Genomic DNA, 27,978 nt, shown 5'->3' with positions numbered 1-27,978 from the left:
TTCATGTTACTCTGCAGCTTCTTCTCATGAACTCCATTTCAGTTGCTGTAATTTTGGACCTGTTTCGTTTGTTTATTACCCAATTCTCTGCTCCATTGGTTATTATACTGCGTACCAAGGTGTTATATATTCTCTTCTTTGTATTTCTGGTAATCTGTCTATCCCACAATACCCCGTTCATTTGTTTTATACATGTTCTTGTCTGTGCTAATCTGCTGGTTATCTCTTGCTCGGTGGTTCCATTCTTTGAGAGTATGAATCCTAAGTATGTGAATTTTTCCATGCCGTTAATTTCTCTATCATAATCCATTTCCAAGTTTCTCACTGGTTCTTGTTCTGTTGTTAAGTATTCGGTTTTTCTCGTTTTCTTTCCAGTCCATTTTTTGTGTATTCCTCTTCTAATTTTCGGAGCATATAGGGCAGATCTTCTTCATCTTGAGCCGTTACCACTTGGTTATCTGCAAAACTAATTGTGTACAAGAAGTTGTCTTTTCACATTTTCCTTCACGTTTCCTTTTCCATGGTTTTAATATTTGTTCTAGGAATATCTTGAACAGTGTCGGAGATGTAGAGTATCCCTGCAATAAGCCTTTTGTGGTCTTAAATTCGTTGGGGTATTTATTGCCGGTTTTAACTCTTACCCTGTTGTTGTTGTAAAGGTTTTTACGGCTTCTTTTAACCTCTGAGTTATTCCTTCATCATGTCCCATAGTTGTTTTCTGGGGACCGTGTCATATGCCTTTTTTAAATCGATGAATGCCATGCGTACTGGTCTATTTTTTGACATTGTTTTCTCAATTAATTGTTGGAGTGTATATATGTGATCTATGCAAGATCTTCCTGCCGTGAACCGCGCCTGATCTTCTTCGATTTTATTTGAGATAGATTTTTCCAGTTTTTCTTTCACTATTTGTCCATTAAACCTACCCATACATGCTACCACACTGATGCCTCTGTAGTTCTCGCATTTCTTCTATATTATTCTTATGTATCGAGGTTATGTGCTTTGGACCATTCATCTGCTATTTCGTTCAGGTTTATAACGTTACTGAACATGTAGTTTATCTGTTCCGTACTTAATTAGTTCATTAATAATTTCTCCTGGTCCCCCTGATTTTTTGTTCTTTAAAGTTCTTATGGCATTCTTTACTTCGATTAATGTTATCTCAATCTGTTCTTCATTCTGATTTCGTTGTTGTTCATGTTCTGTGTCTGTCTCTATGAAATCTGGGCGGTTTTTTGTGAGTAGTTCTTCCCAATCTTTTCTGATACGTATTGCATTTGGATCTTTTCGTTGTTATTTTTTCTTAAAAATTTAGTATATTTCAGGATTCCGATTTCCTTGTTCCTCTTATGTATTGTTCAATTTGTGCACATGTTCCTTCCCATTCTTTTCTTTTGCTCTTCTTCGTTTTACTTCTCTGTTTTTCTCTTTGTACTTCTGTATGTCTTCTGGGGACTGGTTGTTTTTCTTCGATACATTTTTTGGTTTCTTTGTTTATTTTTACTTTGTGTTGGGTATTTCTTTTCCCAAGTTCTCCCACAGCTTCTAATGCCGCCTTTTTTATACTGTGTTTAACGTGCTTGTACGTTTCTTTGACGTTTCTGAAATGAATTCCCGTAAATTCTGGTCCAGTCTTCTCTGGTATAGGCATACATATAATAACACATAGATAAGGCCAGGTCCGAAAAATAGCGTAACGCGGAGCAGTTCGGGTCGGTGGTCTATCTATCTCTCTCTGCCGGCGCTTAGCTTTCCCTCTCTAGCATATGATGGCCGCCGCCGCCTCTGTGTCTGTGTCGTTCCATTACTCCCACCTCTTGGTAGATACGCTCACACTCGCACGACAGACAAAGATAGCTAGACCACTGTACTTGATATTGGCGTTACACCCCGGTGCATTGAGTGGCATATCACTAGCCTGGTCTATTGTTAACATGTCTCTGGATATAGGTCCCTTATGGATTCCTCTTGCAGCAAATGTATGTTGAACTTCATTTCTTCTTCTTTCTGTTCAGTTTCTATTTGGTCTTCTTCTTTCCTTCTAGTTTGGGTGTTCAACGTGAAGGGAAACCCCATTTTTGAAATTGTTAATCGGTGGTCAGTGGCACATTCGGTTCCTCTCTTTACTCGCGTATCTCTAATTTTGATAGTACCTACTACGTGTCGGACTTATTAAAATGCCCAACATATCTGTCGCACAAACCTTTTTTCGTATATTATATAAAGTTTGCTATTGAATAAACTTAAAAACAACCTGCTAGTTTTCACAATTATAAACTTGTCAAGATGACACGTTCCACAATTAAAATCACGTTACACAATTAAAACTTCCCCTGTTCCAGTGTTCCCATACATCAAAGTTTGTCCGACTAGACACCGTTAAGCTATTAACAAATTTTCAGCTTGCTATTAATAAACATTTTTTGGTACGCGAGATCCAGGCCTATCATCAAAGATTTAACTTCTATAAACGAAAATCAGTGTAATTATATGGAAGGATATAAGTGTAATACATCATGGTACCGTTAACTCATCCGTTAACTGCCATGGATCATATTTAAAATGTTTTATTATAAAAAACAGCTTCAATCATCCGTAATGTAACGTGTTGTGTGAAGTAAAAGATTGGTATCTTGTAGTGCGATTTGATATAGACTGAATGTACTTTCTAAGACTATTTTTAGTATTCAGCTCGAGGCATAAGCAAAAAATCTAATCAATAGAAGCATAGAAGACATGTCTGATTTCAATATTTCAAAAATTAAATGGGCTTCTTTTGTTTTACAAATTAAGCTTGTCACACACGAGGAGCTATACTATAATATAGGCAGGTATATTGTATCTCATATATTACATCTCATACTATAGTAATGAGTGAGCCTGCATAATATATGTTTTGGTTTCGTGGATGCAGGCTCACTCATTACTATAGTGAGCGATATGAGATATATTTTATAGTATAGCTCCCCGTGCGTGACAAGCATTAGTCGATGGTCTCCAATACACGCTGTACGCAGCCTACGGCGTCTATTGGAGTCAACCGTCTAAGTCGGTGGTCACTTCAATTCACCCCGTAATTTGAATTTGTTTTAGAATTGCTGTTTTTTTCGGTTGTAAGATAGTTTTTGCCCTTCAAAGTTGTAGGTATTAAAAGTTGCCCTAGTATTAAAAGTAACGAAAATTGACAATTTTCCTACGGCGTGATGCTGTACGCAGCCTACAGCGTCTATTGGAAACCTTACGGTAATGTTAAAGACCTTTTGTATAGCAATTAAATAGTCTTGAGGTTTTTCTTAATTAAATAGAAGTATTGACCAATACAAGGCAAGCCATTTGTTGTGCAATGCTTGATGACTTCAGCACTTCTGTGACAATCGTCACAGAATGCGCATTCAAACTACTACGCGCTCAGTACCTAAAACTTGGCGGCCTGACTGGAAATCTGAAGATACACTGAAGACTCTGAAGTCTATAAATCTATTAGACTATAACTTGTGGGTCCATAAAGATTGGCACACCAAACAGTTCTTTAAGCATCTGACGAAATACAAAAAAATTACTTTATTATGAATGCCACATCACAAACGAATCTCTGTATTCAGCTGTTCTTATTAGCTGTTCAAAATTTAGCACTGTCCATTGTCGAGTATTTCTTAGCCACGATAGTATTTTCCTTCCTAGTCCTCCCTTTACCTCGGTCTTTCCTTGTAGTATGAATAGAGCGTATTGGTACTTATTATTTCTCAGTATGTATGTGGCCTAGTATATCTCAATACGCGTATATCTCAACACAGGCTATGGAAAGAGCAATGTTTGGCATATCACTTAAGGACAGGAAAACAAATACATGGATAAGACAAAAAACCAAAGTCACCGATGTGGTACAAAAATCATTAAAATTGAAATGGGAATACGCTGGACATGTAGCTAGGAGCGATCTAAACAAATGGTACGGAACAATTCTAACCTGGAGACCATACCAACACAAAAGACCCAGAGGCAGACCTCCTATGAGATGTACAGTAGCGTACAAGTAGCGTACAACAAAAAACAATGGAAAGAAAGACTTAAAGAGGCTTATGTTCAGATTTGGACGTGAATGGCTGGACGAAGAAGAAGAAGATGTGGCCTAGATATATGATAAGTTAGGTCTCCTTTTATAGGGCAGAACCATACTGCAATATACCAAAAAGCAGCATAGTGCAAAAATTCCGAAAATGGGAAAAGGTACTTAGTTGCAGCATTGATTATAGACACGGATTATAGATCCGTGTCTATAATCAATGGTTGCAGCCTATTGAAAAACATCTTACAGAACACAGATAATTTGTAAAATGGTCAAAGTATTGGGAGTAGCATGTGAATTGTGCAAATATTGATTGTCTTTTTAAAATCTGATCGGTTACCAAAACATATCTCCGCGTACTCTGCAACGGATAATATGCTTTCCTAGAAGCCTAGGCTTTTTACTAAAAGATCTAGATGGCTAAAATATAAATATATTTTACAAAATATCTTTCAGAGTTTCGAGTAGAATGATTTACGATTCTAAACAATCTCTTTGAAACCTAGAAGCCACAAGTAAAATCAGTTTAAATTTGAAGTTTGAATAAAATATAATATTTTATGCTTTGGTATTTTATTTATTTCGGCAATATTTCAAAATTATTTATTTTTAAAGAAAACGAGCACTTATTTCATAGTTTTCAGACAATATTATTATGAGTTAGTTTAACTAAGGCCGAAACTGTGAAATAATGCCTATAGTTATAGTTCTTCCATTATATCTTTGCACATGCATGAAATTATTCACGAATTACTTGTTATACTAGGTTTATTTTTTACTCACAGAAACTAGTATCGCAAAATTAAACCGCTTGTCCATAGAAACCACAGTAAGTTAAACAAGGATAAACAATACGGCATGTCTTTGATACCTTCTTTACTATGAATTTTGACATGCATCATTTTCAGTGACAGTGACATTAGCGCATTAGTTGTTTTTATTGGAATTTATAACTTATAGGTACTGTGTTTATTTTATAAAGTTATAAGTATTGTGTTAAAAATATATTAAAACATAGTAAAATATAAATGTAGGTACAATAAGTATAACTTTATAAAATACGTCCGCCGAGAATAGCCATTGGCCATTGACAGTACATATCAATGATATTGCATATCAACGTACGTTTCACTTAATGTTTTGATTTAACTTGTTTGCAAATGAATCATGATGTTTGAGCAAAGATATAATGGAACAACTATATAATTGCCGAAATAATGACTATAATGATTGTGCTGTAGTTCAGTTCAATTTCAGGTATACATCCTTTCTATGTTGCTCTCGCTCACTTCGTTATTAATATTTCGATTGTGATTGATGTGTAATTGAATTCTAGGAATTTCTGTAGTTCATTTTTATTTGTTATAGTAATTTTTATTAATAAGTTTATGACTTGTCACGCAGGTTATTTAAATCAAAACAATGTCATCAAGGTCATCATCGCAAATGCATCAAACTAAAATTATTACTCTCTATGGTCGAGTAATCAGGCTCTTCCAACCATGGTTTTTGAAGTAGCAGTTATCGTTCAGACATTTTGACCATAGTTTCGTTTCCTGGGATATATTGTTGTCTCACAACAGTAAATATAGTGAGAATTGAGTTTTTGGGCAACTGCAGAAGAAAATCATATTTAACCAATTAAAATGTGATTCTTTAGACGTAAAGAAATTTCCTCTAAATTCATGACATACCTGTAATCCCCTACGTAGATATTGAAAAATTCTATCTTACACGTCTTTCTAATACATCATATGTTATCATATTCGTGTTCAGCGACCTCGACAATCCCAAGTAATGACTTTCGACTGACTTTGAATGAAAATTTCTTTACCAATGTAACGAGGTCGTTGCGTTGTTGTTGCTCCAGGTAACTTTCAGTCGAAGAAAGAGAGTTCGCTTTTTAAAACATTTTTTTATTTGGAATCAAAATAAACAGACGATAAGATAATTAACCTTAATTACTCATTAAGTTCGTTAACAAAATATATTTATAATTTCTACGCATCGAGCTTACTGTTCGGGCCGATGTGACGATATTTTTGTACATGAATGAATGATTTTGATGATCGCGCGAAATAGGAATTGCTTTTATTAATACGACATGAATGTATAAGGAAAGGGGAGAAAGGAGATCCCGCTCACCTCGCCGGATTGAAAAGACATATAAAGGATATACGACCACCGTTCATATAAGGATAGGTAAAAGGATAGGTAAGAAGAAAACTGTCGGGTCCGCTCAGCTCGCCAAAACGACAGCGGAAAATAATCGGGAAATACTACCTACATAAACTCACCTCTTGTACCTAGCTGTTGTCTATTATTCTTCGATCAACGCTCCAAGAATTTTGTATTTGAGTGGTGTTGGTACCTTTCGACACCAGGTAGCTCGAGGGGCATCTTCCTTATCACATTCGTATTCAGCTAATACCTCGAAGACCCCCCGAGTAATGACTGTCGACTAACTGGGACTGAAATTAACATGAAATTCCACGAGGCGGGGTCCACCCTGATTACCAGGCAGCTCGATTACCATCTTCGTGATCGTTGTGTTTGTGACCGAACAACAAAATTGAATTCATTTCTGTAGATATTTTTCGAGTTGCAAATTTTGCATTTTCTATGCACTTTGGAGATGCAATTTTCATTTCACCACCATGAATTTTGTTCACAAACTTTCCTGACACTTTTCCAATCGAATTCAAAAAGTTGTACAGCGATTTGTACTTTGTACAGGTTTGGTACTTCTTGGTGCTTCATTTCCTCGTCTATATTTGTTTATGGATATTCAAACTTTATGTATATTTCCAATGACTTAAAAAAATGGTGAAAATTACACAAAGTTATTTTTTCATCATAAAAATTGTAAAAATTAGGAAAACAAATTATACAAAAACTTTTAACTTGCATTTAGCAGCCATTTTTCAATATGGCGTAGGAAACGTCAGTAGGTACTGCAAGGTCTTATTATCGGGTATAATATCACAAGAGAGTGAGCAATAATGCGACAGTTTTTCGAAAATTTGTTGTCTGGCAATAGACACGAGAGCCCTCAGAGCTCGAGGGGCTATTGCCCAATGACAACAAATTTGAGAAAAAATGAAGCATTATTTTCTTATTTATTCTTACTGTCGTGTGATATTCGTAAGATTATTTTTTAATACTTACATATAAAATTCAAGTCTTTATATAAAAGCAGTCAGTGACATTGATCTCAATTACGTGACACACATTTTTCAACTTGTCAAAGTGAAAAGCACAGTTTAACAAATATTTAGATGAAGACATTAATAAAATATTAGTTAATTTATTTATAAATACAGTTTTATTCATGAAATAATCTTACCGAAGTAAATCGAGCGGTTAAATTTGCCTATTTGTGTTCTCCTCGTGACAATTTGACATTAAATGCAGAACTAAAAATTTCCAGAAAAACCCTGGTTTCACAAATTCCCATACATAGATAGAAGGCATTTGACAAATATAATAAGAATGAGAACAGGACATTGTTGCACAAGCTCACATCTATATAGATTAAAAGTAAAAGTGTGTTTCACATTCACATCCTTACTGTGAATGTGAAAAAATTGAGGATCTAGATCATATTCTTCTACAGTGTCCAATAAGAGTATCCAAGCAGTTTATCTGAGAACTGAACTTACAAAATTAGGAGTACGAAAGAATTCCAATGTTCAAAATATATTGCAACATCTTACTCATGAACAACTACAGGCAGTGGCAGTGATTATTCATTTAATTATTAACAAAATGAACTTATGAATTTAAAATAGTTCGACCCGCACTTACATCCCCCAATATTCCCATGGCTGCTTGGTAAATCAAGGCAACATTTTTAGGTTTTCAGTGTTGCAGAATTGCTTAGAGCAAGACGAGCTGCAATACAATCAAATGTACTGGCAGATGCACAAGTATGCAAGCCAAGAAAGAGAGCAAGAAGGGGAAGAAAATATATTATGGATATTTTCTTAAATGTGACAGTTGTCAAAACTAGGAAACTGGTTGCAATAAAACTGAAACAATCTACTTAAAAAAATTCTCACTCTACTGTAGAAAATTACCGATGAAATAATAATCTGATTGGACAGAATTAAACACGTGATCAAAAATCTTACTATACGATTGAAAGTTAAAATCATTAAAAAATAATCAAAGTAATAACTTATCACGTTCGTTGAAGAAATAGATGAGCATATTATATAAACTTCCATGACCTTTTTCAAGGTAGACATCACCTGGAAGCGGACTATGTATTATGAGATAAGAATGGTATGGTTTATACCTTGATAGAGCTTTATACTGTGATTATACTTATCGTATTGTTCTAAAACTACTTTTAAATTGAATAATTAGATAGTCATTATTCAATAAGTACTGGTATATAATAACTACTTTGATGTATATTGCAATTGTTTTTGTTTATTTCTGCGATTGTCTGCGAATGCACGATTTTATACCTTGAATATACAAAAATAAACCACTATGTTGTACAGTTGCCATCATGTTATTGCAGAAACCTTAATATTAATCCTATTACAAAGTCATTTGTATTTGAGTGGTCTCGTTAAGTTTTAAGAGGTAAACATACTGAATAGCAGAAATGTACAATAGATTAACATTTTATTACTTTCTATCTGTGCTGGAAACTTAACCACACCACTCAAACACAAAAGACTTTGTAATAAGCTTAAGATTTAGGTTTTCTGCAAATACTGTATCTCTCGTGCTGTAGTATTCGTTTCTTTAAAGTCTGCTATAACAATATTAGCAAATTGTGTAATCTACGTTTCCTATACATTCTCAGTTTTTATTTTGTTAAGTACACTGTTGTAGGCGTTTATAAGCCATGGTTTGGAATTATTTCTTCCTGGCGTTTTATCTACAACTGCAGCAGACAATTTTAAAGGAGATGTAGCAACGGTCGTACTGTTCTTCTGCCCATTGATACCCGATGAAAAAAGTTATGACAATGGCCCCGTGGCCTTTGATAATCTACAGTTGCAGACGAAACGCCGGGAAGAAATCCAGGCACGGCCTATAAACCCCGAAAACAATGTATCATTACAAAACAGCGCCCGCAAAATTGCACCCGTTCTTTGTTGTCTATTTGATATTTGCCCTTTGTTGACTATTAGATAGTTGGCCAAACTCACTTATTCATTTAAGTCAGTATTTTCCTTCCTTTTGCATTTTTTGCGCTATCTTGGATGTCATCTTATGTGTCATTTATATTTCATGCAATAATATTTAATGTTTTATAATATATTTTATGTAGTAAATTTTAGAATACTTAATTCTTTTTAAATGGCTATTTCTGCCACTGGGATTTCTGTTAATCCGTTTAGCGTATTATGGAAGGTAGGCTGCTAATACTTGATGAGGCATTGTATGTGCGGATGTGCTTTATATAGTTTGTATCTGTTGTTTTGTTTACGATACGTACAAAAGTTAATTGTATTTGTTGGTGATTTCCTAATCAGAAAATTTATGGAGAAAATTCATTTTTACTCATTACATTACATTGCATTATAATTCACAAGTTACTGAAGTTTGATTATATCACTAATTTTATACAAATAAATGATATAATCATAATAATTAAAAAGAATTGCGAAAAAAAAATAATTATCTTTCTTTAGCTTGGATCGTTATTGTTATGTGTACATAGAATTAATATCTACACAATAGGACAAGTATGAAGAATATTCTAAAAATGTGAGTGTATAAACATAGGGTGCTGGATACAAATATGAGAGCTCTTCTTACTCTTTTCCGCCACTAATTTCTGTCATCTGTCCACTTAAACCTTATTTCCTCAAGTCCTCTGCCAGGTCTTTCTTCTCCTCCTTGGTATTCCTTCCCATTCCATCAACTTCTTCCCTCATAGTTTTCAATTCTACGCCTAACTTCACTAAACCATTGCAGTCTCTGTTCTTGAATATGTAACTGTGACAGTTAGGAATATTGGAAGAAATCATGATCCTCAGTAATGGGGAAAAGACAAGAGAGAGGTACATTCTTGTGTAACACCTCATTCTGGATGGAACTCATTCGAGAGTGTCAAGTACTTTAACTGTTCCAGTAGTGTGCTCGTATTTTTGGAGACTGTAGTCACTGCGGCTCTTTCCCCAATCAAGTCGTTCCTGATCTTGCCCCTTCTAATCTTACCCAGCTTCAATCGTAACATGTTTATTTCAGCTACCTCCATCTTCTTTTCTCACATATTTACAGGCCACATGTCAGTAATGATGTTGATTATAGTTACTTTCGAGTATTCGTTACAAATCGTTACTTTTGTATAAAGTAATCATTTAAAGTATTCGTTACTTTGATTACTTTTGTTACTTTTGTATTTTAGTACCGGTAATCATATCGAGAATCGCATTTTTCAGTACATATTTTGTATTAGTATTAGTAGGATACTTTGATTACTAAGATTACTCTTGTATTTGAGCACCGGTAATCATATCGAGAATCGCATTTCTCAGTATTTCGTATAAGTATAAGATCCGAGATAATCCGAAAATTATCCAAAAATGTATCGCAAATTTGTTCAAATGGAATTTGCGATGCAATGACATAAATTTGAGAACTGGCACAATTATTATGGTTTTAAGTTATTTTTCGGGTGTAACTACAATGATATTATGCTAGAAATGATGGTGTATCGCAGATTTAAAATGCGTTTATCTCGAAAACGGTTGAGATTAGGGAGATGAAAGAAGTATACCCTTTTTAAGCAAAACTAATAGGAGAATAAAAATTTTAATGTCAAAATTATACAGAGTGAGGGATAAAAAAATTGAACGTAATAAATGAGTGCTGAAAGGCGTATGTGGCGCCCTCTGGGCAATACATAATTTTTGGTAGGGAATTTAGTTTTTTCGGCCCAAGAAACCCCCACATACCAAATTGCATGTTGTTAGCTCATACCTGTCAGGAAATATTCAATAATAAATAAAAAAAAAGTTTAATTTTACCAACCTGTATCTTTCTTAATATCAACATTTTATTAAAGTAAGTTGGGTTAAATCGTAATATTTTAGAGTGTAGACTCTACTGTTTTTTTTTGTACAATTACTTAGGGACCACCCTGTATATACCAGCATATTTAACAAACACAACATTCTCATCATATCACACACAACATACAATTTTCCATCCATTATTTTGAATATATTTTCCTTAAGAAATATACCCCGCATCGATGCTCAGAAATGTATTTTTCCTACCAATACTGTCTTCGCATCATCAAGCAGATAGTATACTGACTCTGGACCACTTTGCTTGTATCAATATTGATTAAGTATCCTAATAGAAGAACCTGACAATGGGCTGAAAATTGTAAAACCCGAAACTTCTCGTCCAAGCTACAGTAAATGAAATTGAAAGCTTCTTTCCTTTTTTTTTACCTATTTATTTCCCATATATTTCTAGAAGTTCTCTAGAAGTCACGTTCGATCCAATTATAGAAACTTTCCTAAAAGCTAAACACATTACTCATATTTTGGGAAAAAATAAATGTGACATTAAAATGTAATAACTTAATCTTGCTCATTAATGAATTAGGAATTTCCAAAATTTGGATGATATATTTAAAAAAGGTTAAAATGTTTAGTCGTAACTATCTGTACCAAGGCACAAAAATAGTAAAAATTACACTGGAATTTGTCACTCTGAACATACTTCATACATGATTCACTGTATAGAAAACCGGCGTCGAAATAAAAAAATTAATAATATTGATGTGCAATAGCTGTTTACCTTGCTTTTTTATTGCGTCGCCATAATATTATGTACTTATGGAAATGTAAAGCATGAGGACGGTAATTACGTTAGATAATATTGGTTGATTATTGTTTTAAAGTATAATATATGGGCATGCATAAAAGAGTGTTGAACGTCCAAAGAATATGAATTTTTTTGTAATTTGTAGGTGACTTCCGTAAACGGAAGTCACAAATTTTTTATAGTTGTAACAAAGATCATAGTTAAATTTGATTGTCAGATATTATGATGGTTTAAATTTACGTACCTATGTTATACTATACTAAAATCACAATAAAGATGCACTGGAAATAAACATAAGACACGTTGTATGTTACGAGGAGCACTCCCTAGTCATGATTTACAATGTATATACATTGTTAATCCCAAATCATGATTTACAAAGTTTATACATTATAAATCATGATTCGGGAGTGCTCCTAGTAACATTCAACGTGTCTTGGTTTGTTTATTTCTAGTGTATCTTTATTGTGATTGTAGTATAGGTATTTCTTTATAGATGTAACGTAGGTACGTAGGGTAATTATAAAAAGATGCTTTTTAGTCCATTACTTCACGGTTTTTGCTGTAAATTTTAAAGAACCGCTTGGATTGACATGAAATTTAACATACGCATAGCTAACATGTCATAGAAAAAAAGTGATATGGTGCCGATGTGTGCTTTTGCCCTAGGGGTGAGTTTCACCCCATCTCGGGGGTGAAAAAATATATGTTAAAGATACGTTCCGAAATAGACTGACTAATTTTAAGCAACTTTTTTTCTATAGAATTTTTCCACCAAATCAATACTTTTCGAGTTATTTGCAAGTGAATATGTTGATTTTTCAACAAAATAACCACGATTTTTAGACGGTTTTTCGCAAATAACTCAAAACGTAAGCATTTTGTCGAAAAAAGTATTCTTTGCAAAACTATAGCCTATAAAAAAGTTAAAAAAATGGTGTATATATGTATTAGGTCCCTATACCTAGCAAAAGCAGAGTTATAGCTAATGAAAAATAGGTTCATATTCGAAAAATTCCAAATAGATTAATTCAATGTGAAATATCCAAATAATGAAGCATTCTTGGGGAAAGCACATTACAACGTTTTTAAAGTGTTTAAAAAAAATCTTTATTTCTGTTTTTATAAAAAAAAATTCTAGATCAAATGTAAGCAAGTTACACTCAAAATAAAGTTGGTCCCTTTTGTTTTGGCAAAAAAAATCAGGAAGATCACCCCCAATTAGCAACTTAAATGAAATTAATCGTTACCGCTTCACAAGTTACTTTACTTATGTTATGTTTATATGATCTGTAAGTTTCATCGATTCAAAGTGCTTATTTTTGAAAATAATTTGGTTTTAAAGTAAAATTTTAAAAAATTTAATTTTGAAAAAAATGCTTTTTTTTTAAATAACTTAAAAATTGTTAGTGATACCAAAAGTCTTAAACAATAAAAAAAGTCGGCTTTACTTTTCTGAATATTTTCTATTTTTTGTTTTTCTGTAAGACAAAAATTGGTCAAGATTCGGTGTTTCTAAATTTGCATACACTCGTGATAAGTGACTCGTTCGTTCAAGCCCTTTTAATTACAGCTCTTTCAAAAATAAGGACTTTGAACCGATGAAACTTACAGATCGTATGATTAATACATACGCGAGTAAAAAACTTGTGAAGTGATAACAATTAAGTTTATTTGAAATGCTAATTAGGGGGTGATTTTCCCGATTTCTTACCAAAAAAAAAGGGACCAACTTTATTTTGAGCGTAACTTGTTTACTTTTGATGCTAAATTTTTTTTTTTTAAACAAAAATAAGCATTTTTTAAACACTTTAAAAAAAGTTAAAATGAGTTTTCCCCAAAAAAGTGCTTCGTTTTTTGGTTATGGCACGTTAAAATATACGATTTGGAATTTGACAAATATGAACCTATTTTTCATTAGCTATAACTCTGCTTCTACTAGATACAGTGACCTAATATATCAGAATTTTTTTTCCACCAAATACTTACTTTTTGAGTTATTTGCGAAAAACCGTTTGAAAACGTGGTTATTTTGTAGAAAAATTAATATATTCACTCGCAAATAACTCGAAAAGTATTAACTTGGTGAAAAAACTTTATAAAACAAAAGTTGCTTAGAATAAGGCATTTTATCCATTTTCGGACTTATTTCGAACATATATTTTTCACCCCCAAAAGGGGGTGAAAGTCACCCTTAGGGCAAAAGCACACATCGGCACAACATCACTTTTTTTCTTTGACTTATTAGCTATGTGTATGCCAAATTTCATGTCAATCCAAGCAGTTCTTTAAAATTTAGAGGTTTTGCAATATTTTACCTTCAAAGAACGTACTATTTAGTGATCTCTTATGTCCGATTCATATTCTCCATTCATTCATTCATGACATTTATCTTGTGTTTCGAATAATTCTATAAGCGCATGTAGTATTTGTATGTAGTATAATATGTAGTATTTTTAATATTATTTTACGTGCTATTAGATTGAAAACTTGTTCTTTTGCTAGCAATTGCCGCTAGGGCATCCCTGCCATCTCGTTCGTTGCAATTCGTAACTGCACGCCGGGGTTTGTCCTGGTTGGGTCAGAGAGAGCAGAATATGTGCCTCCTGATGAGAGACTAATAAGTTTCGAAGCCGGTAGAGGTGCTTGCTGCACTCTCTGATTGAACTAGAAACTAATGCGGCTGTAGATTGGTGTTGCAACGTTATTGAAAATGGTTATTTATTTTTGACTTCTATAAACATTTTAAATAACAAAATACCTAATTGTACCTAATAAATAATAAATAGTTCTGTAAAGATTCTTGTATTTCTGACTCTAATGTTGCTATACTAAAATCACAATAAAGATGCACGAGAAATAAACAAACCAAGACACGTTGACTCTTACAAGGAGCACTCCCAAATCATGATTTTCAATGTAGGTATATTCTAAATACCAAATCATGATTTACAATATTTTTATATATTGTAAATCATGATTCGGGAGTGTTTCTCGTAACATTAAACGTGTCTGGAGTCTGGGTTTGTTTATTTTCTTTCTTCCAAACTCCAAATCCTCATATTGATAACACATTCCGTCGTATTCCTGTTTCGTTTTTGATTGCATTGGTCATGATCGAGTCTATTAGAATGATAAATAGTGTCTTTGATAGGACGCAGCCCTGTCAAAGTCCAGTGTGTATTTTTGTATGCTGCGTGTTAGCTTTCCATTAAAAAGTATTTGTGTCGAGTAATTTCCATAAATACCCCAGGCTGTGGGTGAAAAAAAGGTGATATAATTCAGGAATTTAAATAAAGGACGATGGCAGGAATAACTTATACTAAAATGTAACCAAAAATTTCAGATCTCTTTTATTTATGACGTTTTTCATTTGTTAAATTTGCAATTTTTAATGATTTTTAATTTTGCAGCTAAGGATATTCATTTTAGAGAAAAACTTTTAAATAGAAAATTGTAGTGAATTAAAAAACCTACATTTTGAGCTATAACAAGTTTAATTTTTTTAGTACGTTATTGCAAAACAGCCTGCGAAAGGTCCAAAATGGCCGTTTTGGCAATTGCATTATTTATTGTAAAAATAACTTTTATTTATTTTTTAAGCCTTAAAACTGAAGATCTTTCAATGCCAAACATAAAAAAAATTCATAGAGCCCGATTGGTAAACTTGTTGCTTAGATATTATAACTTGTTTATCCCAAAGGGTCAAATGTCGAAGGCTATAACTTTTTGAAAAAAAATCGTATAGAGTTATTCTAAGATCCACTCTCCTTCTAAAGACTTAAATTTTCATATTCTGATGTAAATAAATGCGTAAAACATTTTTCAACCTCTTATTTCGAGTTTTAAAATAAGGGGGTAAATTTCGTTATAAACATTTAGAACTGAAGCCGCTCCTGTACATTCTGAGTTTATAACTTGCAGATTATTGTTTCTGAAGACAAAATAAAGATTCAAAACAAAATAAATATTTTCTACGACCAATTGAAGCCGAGATAATTGCTTTTGTTTTCTTAAATCGTAGTGACTTTATTTATAACAATTCAGAAATTATTTCACAGTCATCAACTACATTATCTTAAAATAAAAATTATTTTAAACGAAAATTACATTTATTTATTAAAAATGATTTTTAAAGTGTAGTGGAGATTTATTTTTCTGTACAAATGTGATTTATTGTGTCGGTTGCCCTTAGCAACGTTAGCAACTTATAGTACATTGAATTACGGGTTTTGCTCCAAATTTTAAAGCAGCGCTTGGATTGACTTGAAATTAAGCAACCACATAGATAACATGTCAAAGAATACAAATTAAGTATATTGGGCCTCTGTGTGCATTTGCCCTGGGGGTGACCGTCACCCCTTAGGAGGGGTGAAAAAATATACGTTCAAAATAAGTTAGAAAATGGATTAAACGTCTAATTCTAAGAAACTTTTGTTCTATAACACTTTCTCATTTAGTTAATATTTTTCGAGTTGTTTCCGAGTAAATACGTTCATTTTTCAACAAGAAACCTGTTTTTAGGCGGTTTTTGGCAAATAATAACCAAAGTAAAGCATAAAGTAAATAAGCAAAGTAATAGCCTTCGACATTTGACCCCTTGGGATAAACAAGTTATAATATCTAAGCAACAAGTTTACGAATCGGGCTCTATAATTTTTTTTATGTTTGGTATCGAAAGATCTTTGTTTTGAACCCTTAAAAAATTAATAAAAGTTATTTTTATAATAAATAATGCAGTTGCAAAAAAGGCCATTTTGGACTTTTCGCAGGCTGTTTTGAAATAATGTATTAACAAAATTAAACTTGTTATAGCTTAAATTGTAGGTATTTTAATTTACTATAATTTTCTATTCAAAGTTTTTCTCTAAAATGAATATCTTAAGTTGCAAAATTAAAAATCTTTAAAAATTGCACATTTAACAAATGAAAAACGTCATAAATAAAAAGCTCCTAAAAATGTTGGTTACATTTTAGTATAAGTTATTCCTGCCATCGTCCTTTATAACACCTGATAGATTTCAAAAATTCCTGAATTATATCTTGAAATCGACCTATTTTCCACCCACAGCTTGGACTAAAAATAGTTTTATAACATTTATGTATTTGTTTGGTATGCCATACTTTTCCAATATTAACCACATTTGTTCTTGGTTTACTCTATCAGATGCTTTTTAAAAATCAAGAAAATTGACGTACAATTTATTTTGCCATTCAAGAGCTTGTTCGATTATAATTCTTAGTGTAGCTATGTGGTCCGTACACCCTCGTCTTGTTCTAAGGTCGGCTTGATTATTCCTTAGTTTCTCTTCAATATTTGGCTTCATTCTTTCTATTATTGTTGTCATTACTTTACTCGTAACACTTAACAGCGTTATCGCTCTCCAATTATCAGTAGTAATTGCACAAGAGCTCTAAAATTATTGAATTTATCCCGAGTGACACTTTGACAGTTTTAATTTCACGAGCCGAAGACGAGTGAAATTATGTCAAAGTGTCACGAGAGCAAAAATTCTATATTAATTTCAGAGGTCGAGTGCAATTTGTTGCGATTATTTCATCAATAAAACTGTTCAAAACCAAAATTTTATTGTAATTTATTTATGTAAGTACCATTAAACACACAGTTTTTATAAATATTTGACGATTGAAAGTCATCACTTTTATAATTTTTAAAACATTAATTGTCATTAATGTCACTGAATGTATTTTTTCGTAGCAACGAAGGGCATCTGACGTAATATACTTAACGACGGGAGATTATCAAAAATTATCGATTTAATTCAGATTTCTGTAGCTTTTTATTGGTCAGAATCTCCTATGAATGAAATAATCACATTTATTTCTGTCGCCCTTTTTTGTAATTTTGATTATTATGCCTTTTTGCCATTCTTCGGACATATTTTCTTCTTTCCATCTTTCCAAATCTTATTTATTAAATCTGTTATTATAGCTGTTGATGTATCTATGTTATAGTCAAAGCCCGAATTTCAGGCACTCCTAGGTTTGACTAGGCAATCCGCAGGTTTGACTGACGGTCTTAGTCAAAGCCCGAAATAAATTGCAGTTTCGGCCTTTGACTAGTCAAACCTAGGAGAGACTAAGTTGGTCAGGCAAAGGTCGAAATTTAATTTTATGAAATCGGGGTTTGACTAGTCAAACCCCGATCAGCTATTAAAATGTCGTAATATGTTAGATTAGTTTAGATAAAACGTAATTTATCTACTATATGTCATATTATGTATAAGTTTTTAGTTTGTGAAAACTGTCATTATAGATAGTAGTGCGTGAAGGATTTAAAGTGTGCGTGAAGTAACAATGTATTTTAAATGGGACTTACTTTTCCGCACACTTTCAATGGGTTTTTCAACACACTTTCATATAATCAAATATCCTTAACTTTCGCGTTGTCATGGTGATAACAATATGAGCAGTTTTGTGGTTTGAAAGTAGTTGGATTTTTAAATGTCAAAGTTCTAAAAACTGTAAAATAGAAATGAATTTCAGTAACGAAGAGTTACAGTTCTTTTATTTGTTTATCGTAGATAAAATATTGTATGAAACTGTGCGTGAAGTACTTTTTGCGAACTTACGCGATGTATAGCACTCGCGCCGTTGTCGCTCGTGCTCTAAAAATCGCGTGCGTTCGCAAAAAGCATACTTCCCGAACTGTTTCATAAATAACTATTTTTAATTTTATTGTTTATTATTTTTATATTGTCGTAATTAAAATAAATAAATTAGTGTTTATTCTCACATGTTGAGGCATTATGGCATTTAGTTTTTCTTAAATATCCCCAGAACACTTTTATTTAGAAAAATGAAAACTGGTACGCTTATTTATCTTCCAGAGATAAATCCATTCCATCAATAATTACGAATTTCTAGTATTTACCGGTCATAGGCGACCGTTTTGAGTAGAGCAACGGTTATTTTATCGCATAACTTTTTTGTCTTTAACTTCTAAGCATTTTTGACACTGGATTATTAAATTATGAGACATTCTGGTACTAAAAGGTACTCTTACTTTAAGTCTATAAAATGCACCGTTTTCTAGAAAAATCGATTTGAAAATTTTTAGTTTTTTGGATTTGAAAAAAATTTTCAGTAGTAATAATTGCACGAGAGCTCTAAAATTATCAATTTGTTTCCCGAGTGACACTTTGACAGTTGTAATTTAAATTATGTCAAAGTGTCGCGAGGGCAACAAGTCGATAATAATTTTAGAGATCGAGGGTAATTCGCTGAGATTATTTCATGTATAAAACTGGTTTTTAAATAATTTTAACTAATATTTTAATGATATCTTCACCCGAATATTTGCTAAACGTGTTTCTTAGTGTTCTCTGTGACAAGTTGTAAAACATTAATTGTCACTAATGTCACTGAATGTTCATTTTTGCATAGTAACGAAGGGCATCTGACGTCATGCTTGACGACGAGATATTATCAAAAATTACCACTTTAATTTTTATTTCTGTAGCGTTCTATTGGTCAGAATCTCCTATGAATGAAATAATTAGAAAAACACGGTGTATTTTACCGACTTAAAGCAAAAGTAGCTATTAGTACTAGAATACCTTATAATTTAATCATCAAGTATCAAAAATGCTTAAAAATTAGAGACAAAAAGTTATGCGATAAAATAACCGTCGACCTACCCAAAACGGACGCATATGACCTGTACTAGAATTTCGCAAAAAAAATACCAGTTTTCGTTTTTCTAAATAGTTTTTTTAATGTTTTTTCAAATAAAAAAAAACGAAAAATATTCAAATCGATTTTTCTAGATGTTTTTTCTAGATGTTTTTTCAAATAAAAAAAACGAAAAACTTTCAAATCGATTTTTCTAGAAAACGGTGCATTTTATAGACTTAAAGCAAGAGTACCTTTTAGTACTAGAATGCATCATAATTTAATAATCCAGTGTCAAATATGCTTAGAAGTTAAAGACAAAAAGTTATGCGATAAAATAACCGTTGCCCTACTCAAAACGGACACCTATGACCGGTACTAGAAATTCGTAATTATTGACGAAATCGATTTATCTCTGGAAGATAAATAAGCGTACCAGTTTTTATTTTTCTAAATAGAAGTGTTCTGGGGATATTTAAGAAAAACTAAATGCCATAATACCTTAACATGTGAGAATAAACACTAATTTATTTATTTTAATTACGACAATATAAAAATATTAAGCAATAAAATTTAAAAAATGACGTTTTATTAAAACTAATCTAACAAATTACGACATTTTAATAGCTGATCGGGGTTTGACCAGTCAAACCCCGATTTCATAAAACTAAATTTCGACCTTTGCCTGACCAACTTAGTCTCTCCTAGGTTTGACTAGTCAAAGGCCGAAACTGTAATTTATTTCGGGCTTTGACTAAGGCCGTCAGTCAGACCTGAGGATTGCCTAGTCAAACCTAGGAGTGCCTGAAATTCGGGCTTTGACTATAACATCTATACTATTATTTTTTGGATTAGTTTTATAATTGTTTGGCTAGATCTGGTCCTTCGTACTTTAAAGTTCATTCGACATTGTGTTCTCTCCTGGTAATTTTCTAGTTTTTATTTTCCTTAATGCTTCACATTCTCTCTCCCTCCTCAATATTTATTTCTTCGTTTCTCGTCACTTCTGGTGTTGGTGTTTTATTATCATCTCCTTTAGCAAAGGGATCGAAGCAGTCTGACCATGGTTATGTTTAATGATGGGAATTATAGTGACATGAATAGGGAAAGTTTTGTTGACGAAAAATAGTTTTAAATAAATATATCACCAAGAAGTATTCTCCATTTACATTCAAGATGCAGTAGAAATAAACAAACCAAGACACGTTAAATATTACTAGGAGCAGTCCCGAATCATAATTTACAATGTATATAAACTTTAAAAAATCATGATTTGGGATTTACAATGTATAAACATTGTAAATTATGATTCGAGAGTGTTCCTAGTAGTATTTAACGTGTCTTGATTTGTTTATTTCTACTGCATCTTGAATGTAAATTTAGTATAGTTTCGTATTCAAAGGAAAATTTCTCAGAAAAGAAGGGTGAATTTCTTCCAGTTAAGATTTTATTTTTTATGAAACATAAAATCTGTTACGTAGCTATTTATAGAAATTGAACATATCTGTTCTTGATCTGCCATTTATAAATGTATACTATATGCTCAAAAAATTATTTCTGTTTCTCCTATTCACAATTTTTTCGCAATGTTTCAATGTTTTTTTCTTATTTTCAGCAACTTCAAAACAAATAGATGACGATATTGAACTTTTTTCACCCAAAGAAACCCACGTGGAACAACCTGTTATTGACACAGATGCAGGATTTGGCTTTGATGGCTTCTCCAACCATTTTAGTGGGTTGTTTGACAACTTTGAATGTAAGTAATCAATTTTTTGCATGCAAAAAATAATATTTTATTTTCCGCTGTATCGTTTCAATAATTTTCATCCTCAATTTTAAATAATTCTTAAGCCAACCCTGACTAATAGTACCTAGTTGTCCCTACTTAGTTTTCATTCCTCCCAATACAGACAGTGTTGCTGGACATTTTGTGAACTAAGGGCTTGTTTATATGCTGGCGGTTTGCCAACGTCGACGTCGCGGTTTACCTGCTTTGCCCCTGTTTTACTTGGTATTAGGGTGAAACTTCAAAAGCGGCATTAGGGTGAGATCAAGTAAAACAGGTAAACTGCGCAGTCGACATTGGCAAACCGCCTGCATATAAACAAGTCCTAAAAGTACATTCGATCTCTCTGTTACTACCAGCCCAAGGGTTGGGTAAAAACCAATCTTCTGTCGACCACCGCTGGCGACAGTTCTTTTCACTGCCTTCTTCGCTTGAAGGAAAAATACGCGAACCTTTCTCTGGATGCAATCTCAATACGAAAACAAAAGCATCTATATCTGTAGAGTAGGGAGGGCGAGGGTTGTCCTGAGTTCATTATCCATCCTCCCATTTCCCATATTTCGGCAGTACTCTGGGCTAATTAGCAAAATTCATGGAAAAGTTATTTACCAGCAATTTTATTGCTGGAATCGAATTATAAGATCCTATATATTAATAATATAGGTATGCAAAGTCCGCAGATAGTGTGCTACTTTTTTATAAACAAAATGGCGCCGACAAATCGTATTTTGTTCAATTATTGCTCTATAACTCCGAAGATTTTAACTTTACAACAAAAACACCCAAATAAAAATTCACCACAATTAAATTCTGCATAGAGATATGTTTTTCACGATTTGCTCCGACGAAAATTTTCCTCGGAAAATGCGGGTTTTCCTAACAAAAACTATAATTTTCAAATAAAGTTTTAGGTAAGTAATTATTAATCAATAATTAAATAACTTAGTGACATCAAAGATTTCTTGGTATAGATTGTAATTCCAGAAGCTGGTGAAAATTAAACGAATATTTTAGCAACAATTCAATTGTTAATTAACAATTTACGATCGCAATAATAACCAAAATAATCATGATACATTGATCAAACTTATAAAGATTATAAAGATGAGTAGTCCTGTCGCCAGGGGGGGTACAACGGCCTCCTGTATTCAGATGGACTTACCCAAGTTTTTTTTATATATTTTGATCCGTAGAACATGAATTTTTTGGGTAACAGTTGATCCGGATGTCGATAAGGTTGTTATAAACAAAGAACTTGAGGAATTACTTACCGGCCATTTTTCGCAAAACAAAACATTTTTTTGTATTTCTTGGGCCATTCTAACCAAAAAATGTTCCTACAAATTTTTTCGTAGGATGCATAGTTTTCGAGATAAACGAGGTTGAACTTTCAAAAAATCGAAAAGTTGCAATTTTTGAACCCGAATAACTTTTGATTAAAAAATAAAATAGCAATTCTGTTTACCGCATTTGAAAGTTCAAGTCAAATTATATCGGTTTTAGTTATTTGCATTGCTAAAAATTTATTATTATATTGCTAAACCAAGCTACAAACACCTAGTGTTTGAGTGATGTTGTCAATGATTTGTCATTTAAAATCGAACGAGTAGGTAGAGTAGGTAAAAGTGCAGGCGACGCGATTTCTACGTAGCATGCGTTAAAACGCATGTATTAGGCACGGGAAACACTATGTGTTTATAGATTTTTTAACAATAAACAAATAAATTTTTAGCAATGGATATATTCAAAACCGATAGAATTTGTCTTGAACTTTCAAATGCGGTAAGCAGAATTGCTATTTTATTTTTTAATCAAAAGTTATTAGGGTTCAAAAATTGCAATTTTTCGATTTTTTGAAAGTTTAACCGCGTTTATCTTGAAAACTATGCATACTACGAAAAAACTTGTAGGAACATTTTTTTGATAAGAATGGCCCAAAAAATACAAAAAAATGTTTTGTTTTGAGAGAAATCGCTGTTATGTAATTCCTCAACTTCTTTGTTTATAACAATCTTATCGACATACGGATCAACTGTTACCCAAAAAATTCGTGTTCTACGCGCCAAAATACATAAAAAAATCTTGGGTAAGTCCATCTGAATACAGGAGGCCGTTGTACCCCCCCTGGCGACAGGACTAGAGATGCTTGTTTAATATTTTATCGACAAAATATAAATTTTTCTTTTTTTTTGCATAATCTTTAAATTTTGAAAAAAAATTAGTTATAATACGTTGGTCTAATTAGTAAAGTACAAAGAAAGGTTATTTACCTGCAATTTTATTGCTTTAATCGAATTATAAGCTCCTATATATTATTAATATAGGTATGCAAAGTCCACAGATAGTGTGGTACTTTTTTTATAAACAAAATGGCGCCAACAAATCGTATTTTTTTCAATTATTGCTCTATAACTCCGAAGATTTTAAATTTACATCAAAAATACTCAAATAAAAATTCACCCCAATTTAATTCTACATAGAGGCATGTTTTTCCCGATTTACTCCGACGAAAATTTTCCTCGGAAAACGTGGGTTTTCCCAACAAAATCTCGAATTTTCAAATAAATTTTTTGGGCCAGTAATTATTTATTAATAATTATATAGCTTGGTGAAATAAAAGCTTTCTTGGTATAGATTATAAATTCAGAAGCCGGTTAAAATGAAACGAATATTTTAGCAACAATTCAATTGTTAATTAACAATTTACAGTCGCAATAACAACCAAAATAATCATGAGACATTGATCAAACTTAGAAAGATTATAAAAGGTGTGATGCTTATTTAATATTTTGTAGACAAAATATAAATTTTTCATTTTTTTGCATGATCTTTAAATGTTTAAAAAAAATTGTTATAAACAAATTAACATTTCTTAGAAATTGTTTATTATATTCTAATTTTAAAAAATACTTAAAATGCGTATTTCATAGGTCTTGAAAATGAATGCTTTAAAAAAATTTTCCAACCATTTGCAAATAAGTTAGGAAACAGCAAAATAGATATACGATATCTCCATTGTTTATAATTTGTTTTAATTGTTTCAAAGCTTAAAAGTGAGTCTATGGTACAATCTAATTACTCACAAAGAATGTCAAAAATTAGTGCAATGGTTATATTTTAATCGAAGATTAAAAATACATTTTTTTGTAATTTTTAGCGAGAAAGTAGGCTTCATACAGAGCCGGAGATAAAATGTTCACTCGAAGCGACTGACACGCTTAAACTCGCGCGAGTTGTGTATGTGGGCGGGTAGCTACGGTACTGTATTATTCTACTTTCGCGCGTGTAAATTACAAAAAAATATATTTATAATCTTTAATTAAAATATAACCATTAAGCTGATAATCGATATTGTTTTATAAATAATTAGCTTGTACTTTAAACCCACTTCTACGCATTGAAAAAATTAAAAAAAAATATTAACACCGTAGTAATCCTATGTTTACTTTGCTGTTTCATAACTTTTTTGCAAATGGTTGCAAAAAAGTTTTAAAGCATTCATTTTCAAGATATTTTAAATGTGCATTTTAGCTATTTTTTAAAATTATAATATAATAAAAACTTTCTGAGAAACGTTAATTTGTTTATAACTATTTTTTAAACATTTAAAGATTATGCAAAAAAATAAAAAATTTATATTTTGTCGACAAAATGTTAAATAGGCATCTCATCTTTATAAGATTTCAAAGTTTGATCAGTGTATCATAATTATTTTGGTTATTATTGCGACCGTAAATTATTAATTAACAATTGAATTGTTGCTAAAATATTCGTTTAATTTTCACCAGCTTCTGGAACTATAATCTAAACCAAGAAGGCTTTTAAGTCACCAAATTATTTAATTATTGGTAGATAATTTGATAGATAAAGATTTTGTTGGGAAAACCCGCATTTTCCGAGGAAAATTTTCGTCGGAGCAGATCGGGAATAACACGTCTCTATGCAGAATTTAATCACGGTGAATTTTTATTTGAGTGTTTTTGTTGTAAAGTTAAAATCTTCGCAGTTCTAGAGCAATAATTGAAAAAAACACGATTTTCGGGCGCCATTTTGTTTATAAAAAAAGTAGCACACTATCTGAGGACTTTGCATACCTATATTATTAATATATAGGATCTTATAATTCGATTCCAGCAATAAAATTGCTGGTAAATAACTTTTCCCAAAAATGGCCTATTCTCCGATAATCAGCCCAGACTACAGGTGTAGGCCAAGGCGCGCCGAACGCATACTCTCGCATTGACGATAACTCCGGACATTCACATAGGACATGCTCGACAGTTTCGTCATCTCATTCACAGTTTCTGTACAGAGGTGTGTCTACTAGCCCCTGTGTGTGGAGGTGTTTTGTTAGTTGAGAATGGCCAGTTAAAAAACCAACTGTCAAGTGTAGGTTTTTCCTGGTCATTCTCAAGTACTTTTCTGATGCTGACTTCCCAAGGTTCCTTAGTGTTACCTTGGCAAGTCTACATCCTGGTCCTTCTTCACATCTTTTCACGGTTTGCGTGTGGGAGTGATATTTGGCAATTTCTGCGATTGTTGCAGTTGACCAGCCAAAAAGATCACCAGGTCCTAAGACTCTTAGGCCTGCTGCATTCCTTGCTAGCTGGTCAGCAATGCGGTTGCCTTTATTTCCGTTGTGTCCTTTAACCCACCTCAGGATGATGTTTGTTACCATCCGAAGCTTGGGCTAGTAACTCATGACCATGACACTTTATTACTAGCCCTGATATGACACGTGGTCTGTTCAAGGTTAGTAGCGGTTGTCTGCTGTCTGTACAGATTATTATGATTTTACCGGCTGTACCTTTCCGGGTTATCTCTTATGCGGCTATGGAGATACCAGCTAGTTTAGTCTGAACTACGCTGGCATTTTTGCCCATACCCTAGTTTATACTAAGGTTCAGTGATCTGGAGTACAACCGGCATCCTCATCTTTCTTCCATTTTGGTGCCATCGGTGTAGATGCAATATGTATTTGCCACGTTTGACTCCCTCTATTAAATTTACAATCAAGATGCAGTAGAAATAAACAAACCAAGATACGTTAAATGCTACTGGGAGCACTCCCGAATCATAATTTACAATGTATGAACTTTGGAAATCATGATTTGGGATTTACATTGTATATACATGGTAAATTATGGTTCGGGAGTGCTCCTAGTAGTATTTAACCTGTCTTGGTTTGTTTATTTCTACTGCATCTTGATTGTAAATTAAAAATTAAGTATATGTTGTCTTGTTTCGATTGCCGATTGGCTATTGTGTAGAAACAGTTCTTACTGTCGAGGACAAACGTAGGTTTAATTGAGTCGTATCCATGACCTGTGTGTAGCGGTGACAGTGCCTCCAGCTCACCCCACCAGAAACGACATCTGAATTGTCCCATTCCTACAAGGTGTGCACCCACTGAGCGCAATCTTATCACCGTCATCAGCGCCACCTCTTTGACATATATGTCTAAAGGGGTGATGCCAATGAGCAACCCCATTGCAGCAGTTGGTGTTGTTTTCATGGCACCTGCTATATTTAGGCAAGCCATCCGCTGAATATGGTTTAGTTTGTTGGTCGCTATTGTCTGTAGGAATTTTTGGTACCCAAGCAATAGCTCGGTAAGTCATCATTGGCCTAATGACAGTAGTGTAGATCCAGGCGGTCACCCTGTACGAAAGGCCCCAAGTGCCTTCGACCGTTCGCCGACACCGTTCATAAGCAATATATGCTCTTTTAGCTCTGCTATCTAAGTGAGAGTTCCATGTTAACTTCCTGTCAAGGGTAATACCAGGGTATTTCATCTCTTCAGAGAACTTCAGATTGCAGTTTAGATTCCTAGGGGGTATTAAGCCCGTGATCCTTCTTTTTCTGGTGAAGAGGACCATCTCTGTCTTTTTTGGATTAATAGACAGTGAGTGTTCCTTACACCATGTTTCTATTAGTCTGAGCAACTTGTAATCTCTCACATAGTGTGTTCTCAAACTTACCGCTTTGCAAGACGGGTATGTCGTCTGCATGGGCTATTGTGTATAAACCGTTCTTGTTGAGCCGGTCAACCAGGGTATCTAAAACTATATTCCAGAGGAGTGGTGATAACCTGATAACACTCCCCCTGTGGACATCCCCTCGTAATCATCCCTCTAACCGAAACGTCTTCTACATTTATGCTTATTGCTGTATTGGAGAGCATACTAAATATCCATTCGCTCACGGGCGGGGGGACATTCCTGACATTGAGCTGTTGGGTGATGGTTGGAAATGTTGTTTTATCAAACGCTCCCTCAACAAAAGCCTTTTCTCTGCGCAAATAGTATACAACGCCAATTCGATATAAAAAATTAAAGCTCGTGCACGAAGCAGGTAAAACCGCGTGTGAAACCGACATATAGGAACCCCGAAGTTCTGTATTGCTTCATATAATTTATTCCGTATTAAGTACGCTATCATCATAGGCTGCTCTTGAAATCTACGAAATTCCCTAGTTTTACCAAGGATATGTCTTCATACAAGACGAATATCTCTTCCTCTCTCTCTCTCTCTCTCTCTCTCTCTCTCTCTCTCTCTCTCTCTCTCTCTCTCTCTCTCTTTCTCTGTCTCTTTCTCTTCAATCCTCATCCCCGGAGACTGTAGTGGTCATCGTGATGTCGTATATTATCCGTCTCCAAAGACCTCTCTCTATCTC

General features: G+C 33.2%; 1 protein-coding gene across 2 annotated transcripts in view; it reads left to right on the top strand.

The window, feature by feature from the left end:
- Positions 1-27,978, top strand: part of LOC126884580 (uncharacterized) — a 128,460-nt gene that overhangs the window by 64,714 nt on the left and 35,768 nt on the right. For both annotated transcript variants that reach the window (XM_050650567.1, XM_050650566.1), the window contains exon 2: positions 21,129-21,272. In XM_050650567.1, the coding sequence (XP_050506524.1) occupies positions 21,129-21,272 (144 nt within the window). The remainder of the gene's footprint in view (positions 1-21,128; positions 21,273-27,978) is intronic.

The sequence above is a fragment of the Diabrotica virgifera genome, chromosome 5 (genome assembly GCF_917563875.1).
Source record: "Diabrotica virgifera virgifera chromosome 5, PGI_DIABVI_V3a".
Taxonomy (NCBI): domain Eukaryota; kingdom Metazoa; phylum Arthropoda; class Insecta; order Coleoptera; family Chrysomelidae; genus Diabrotica; species Diabrotica virgifera.
The sequence above is the reverse complement of the archived record's forward strand: the minus strand, read 5'-3'. Positions and strand labels throughout refer to the sequence as shown.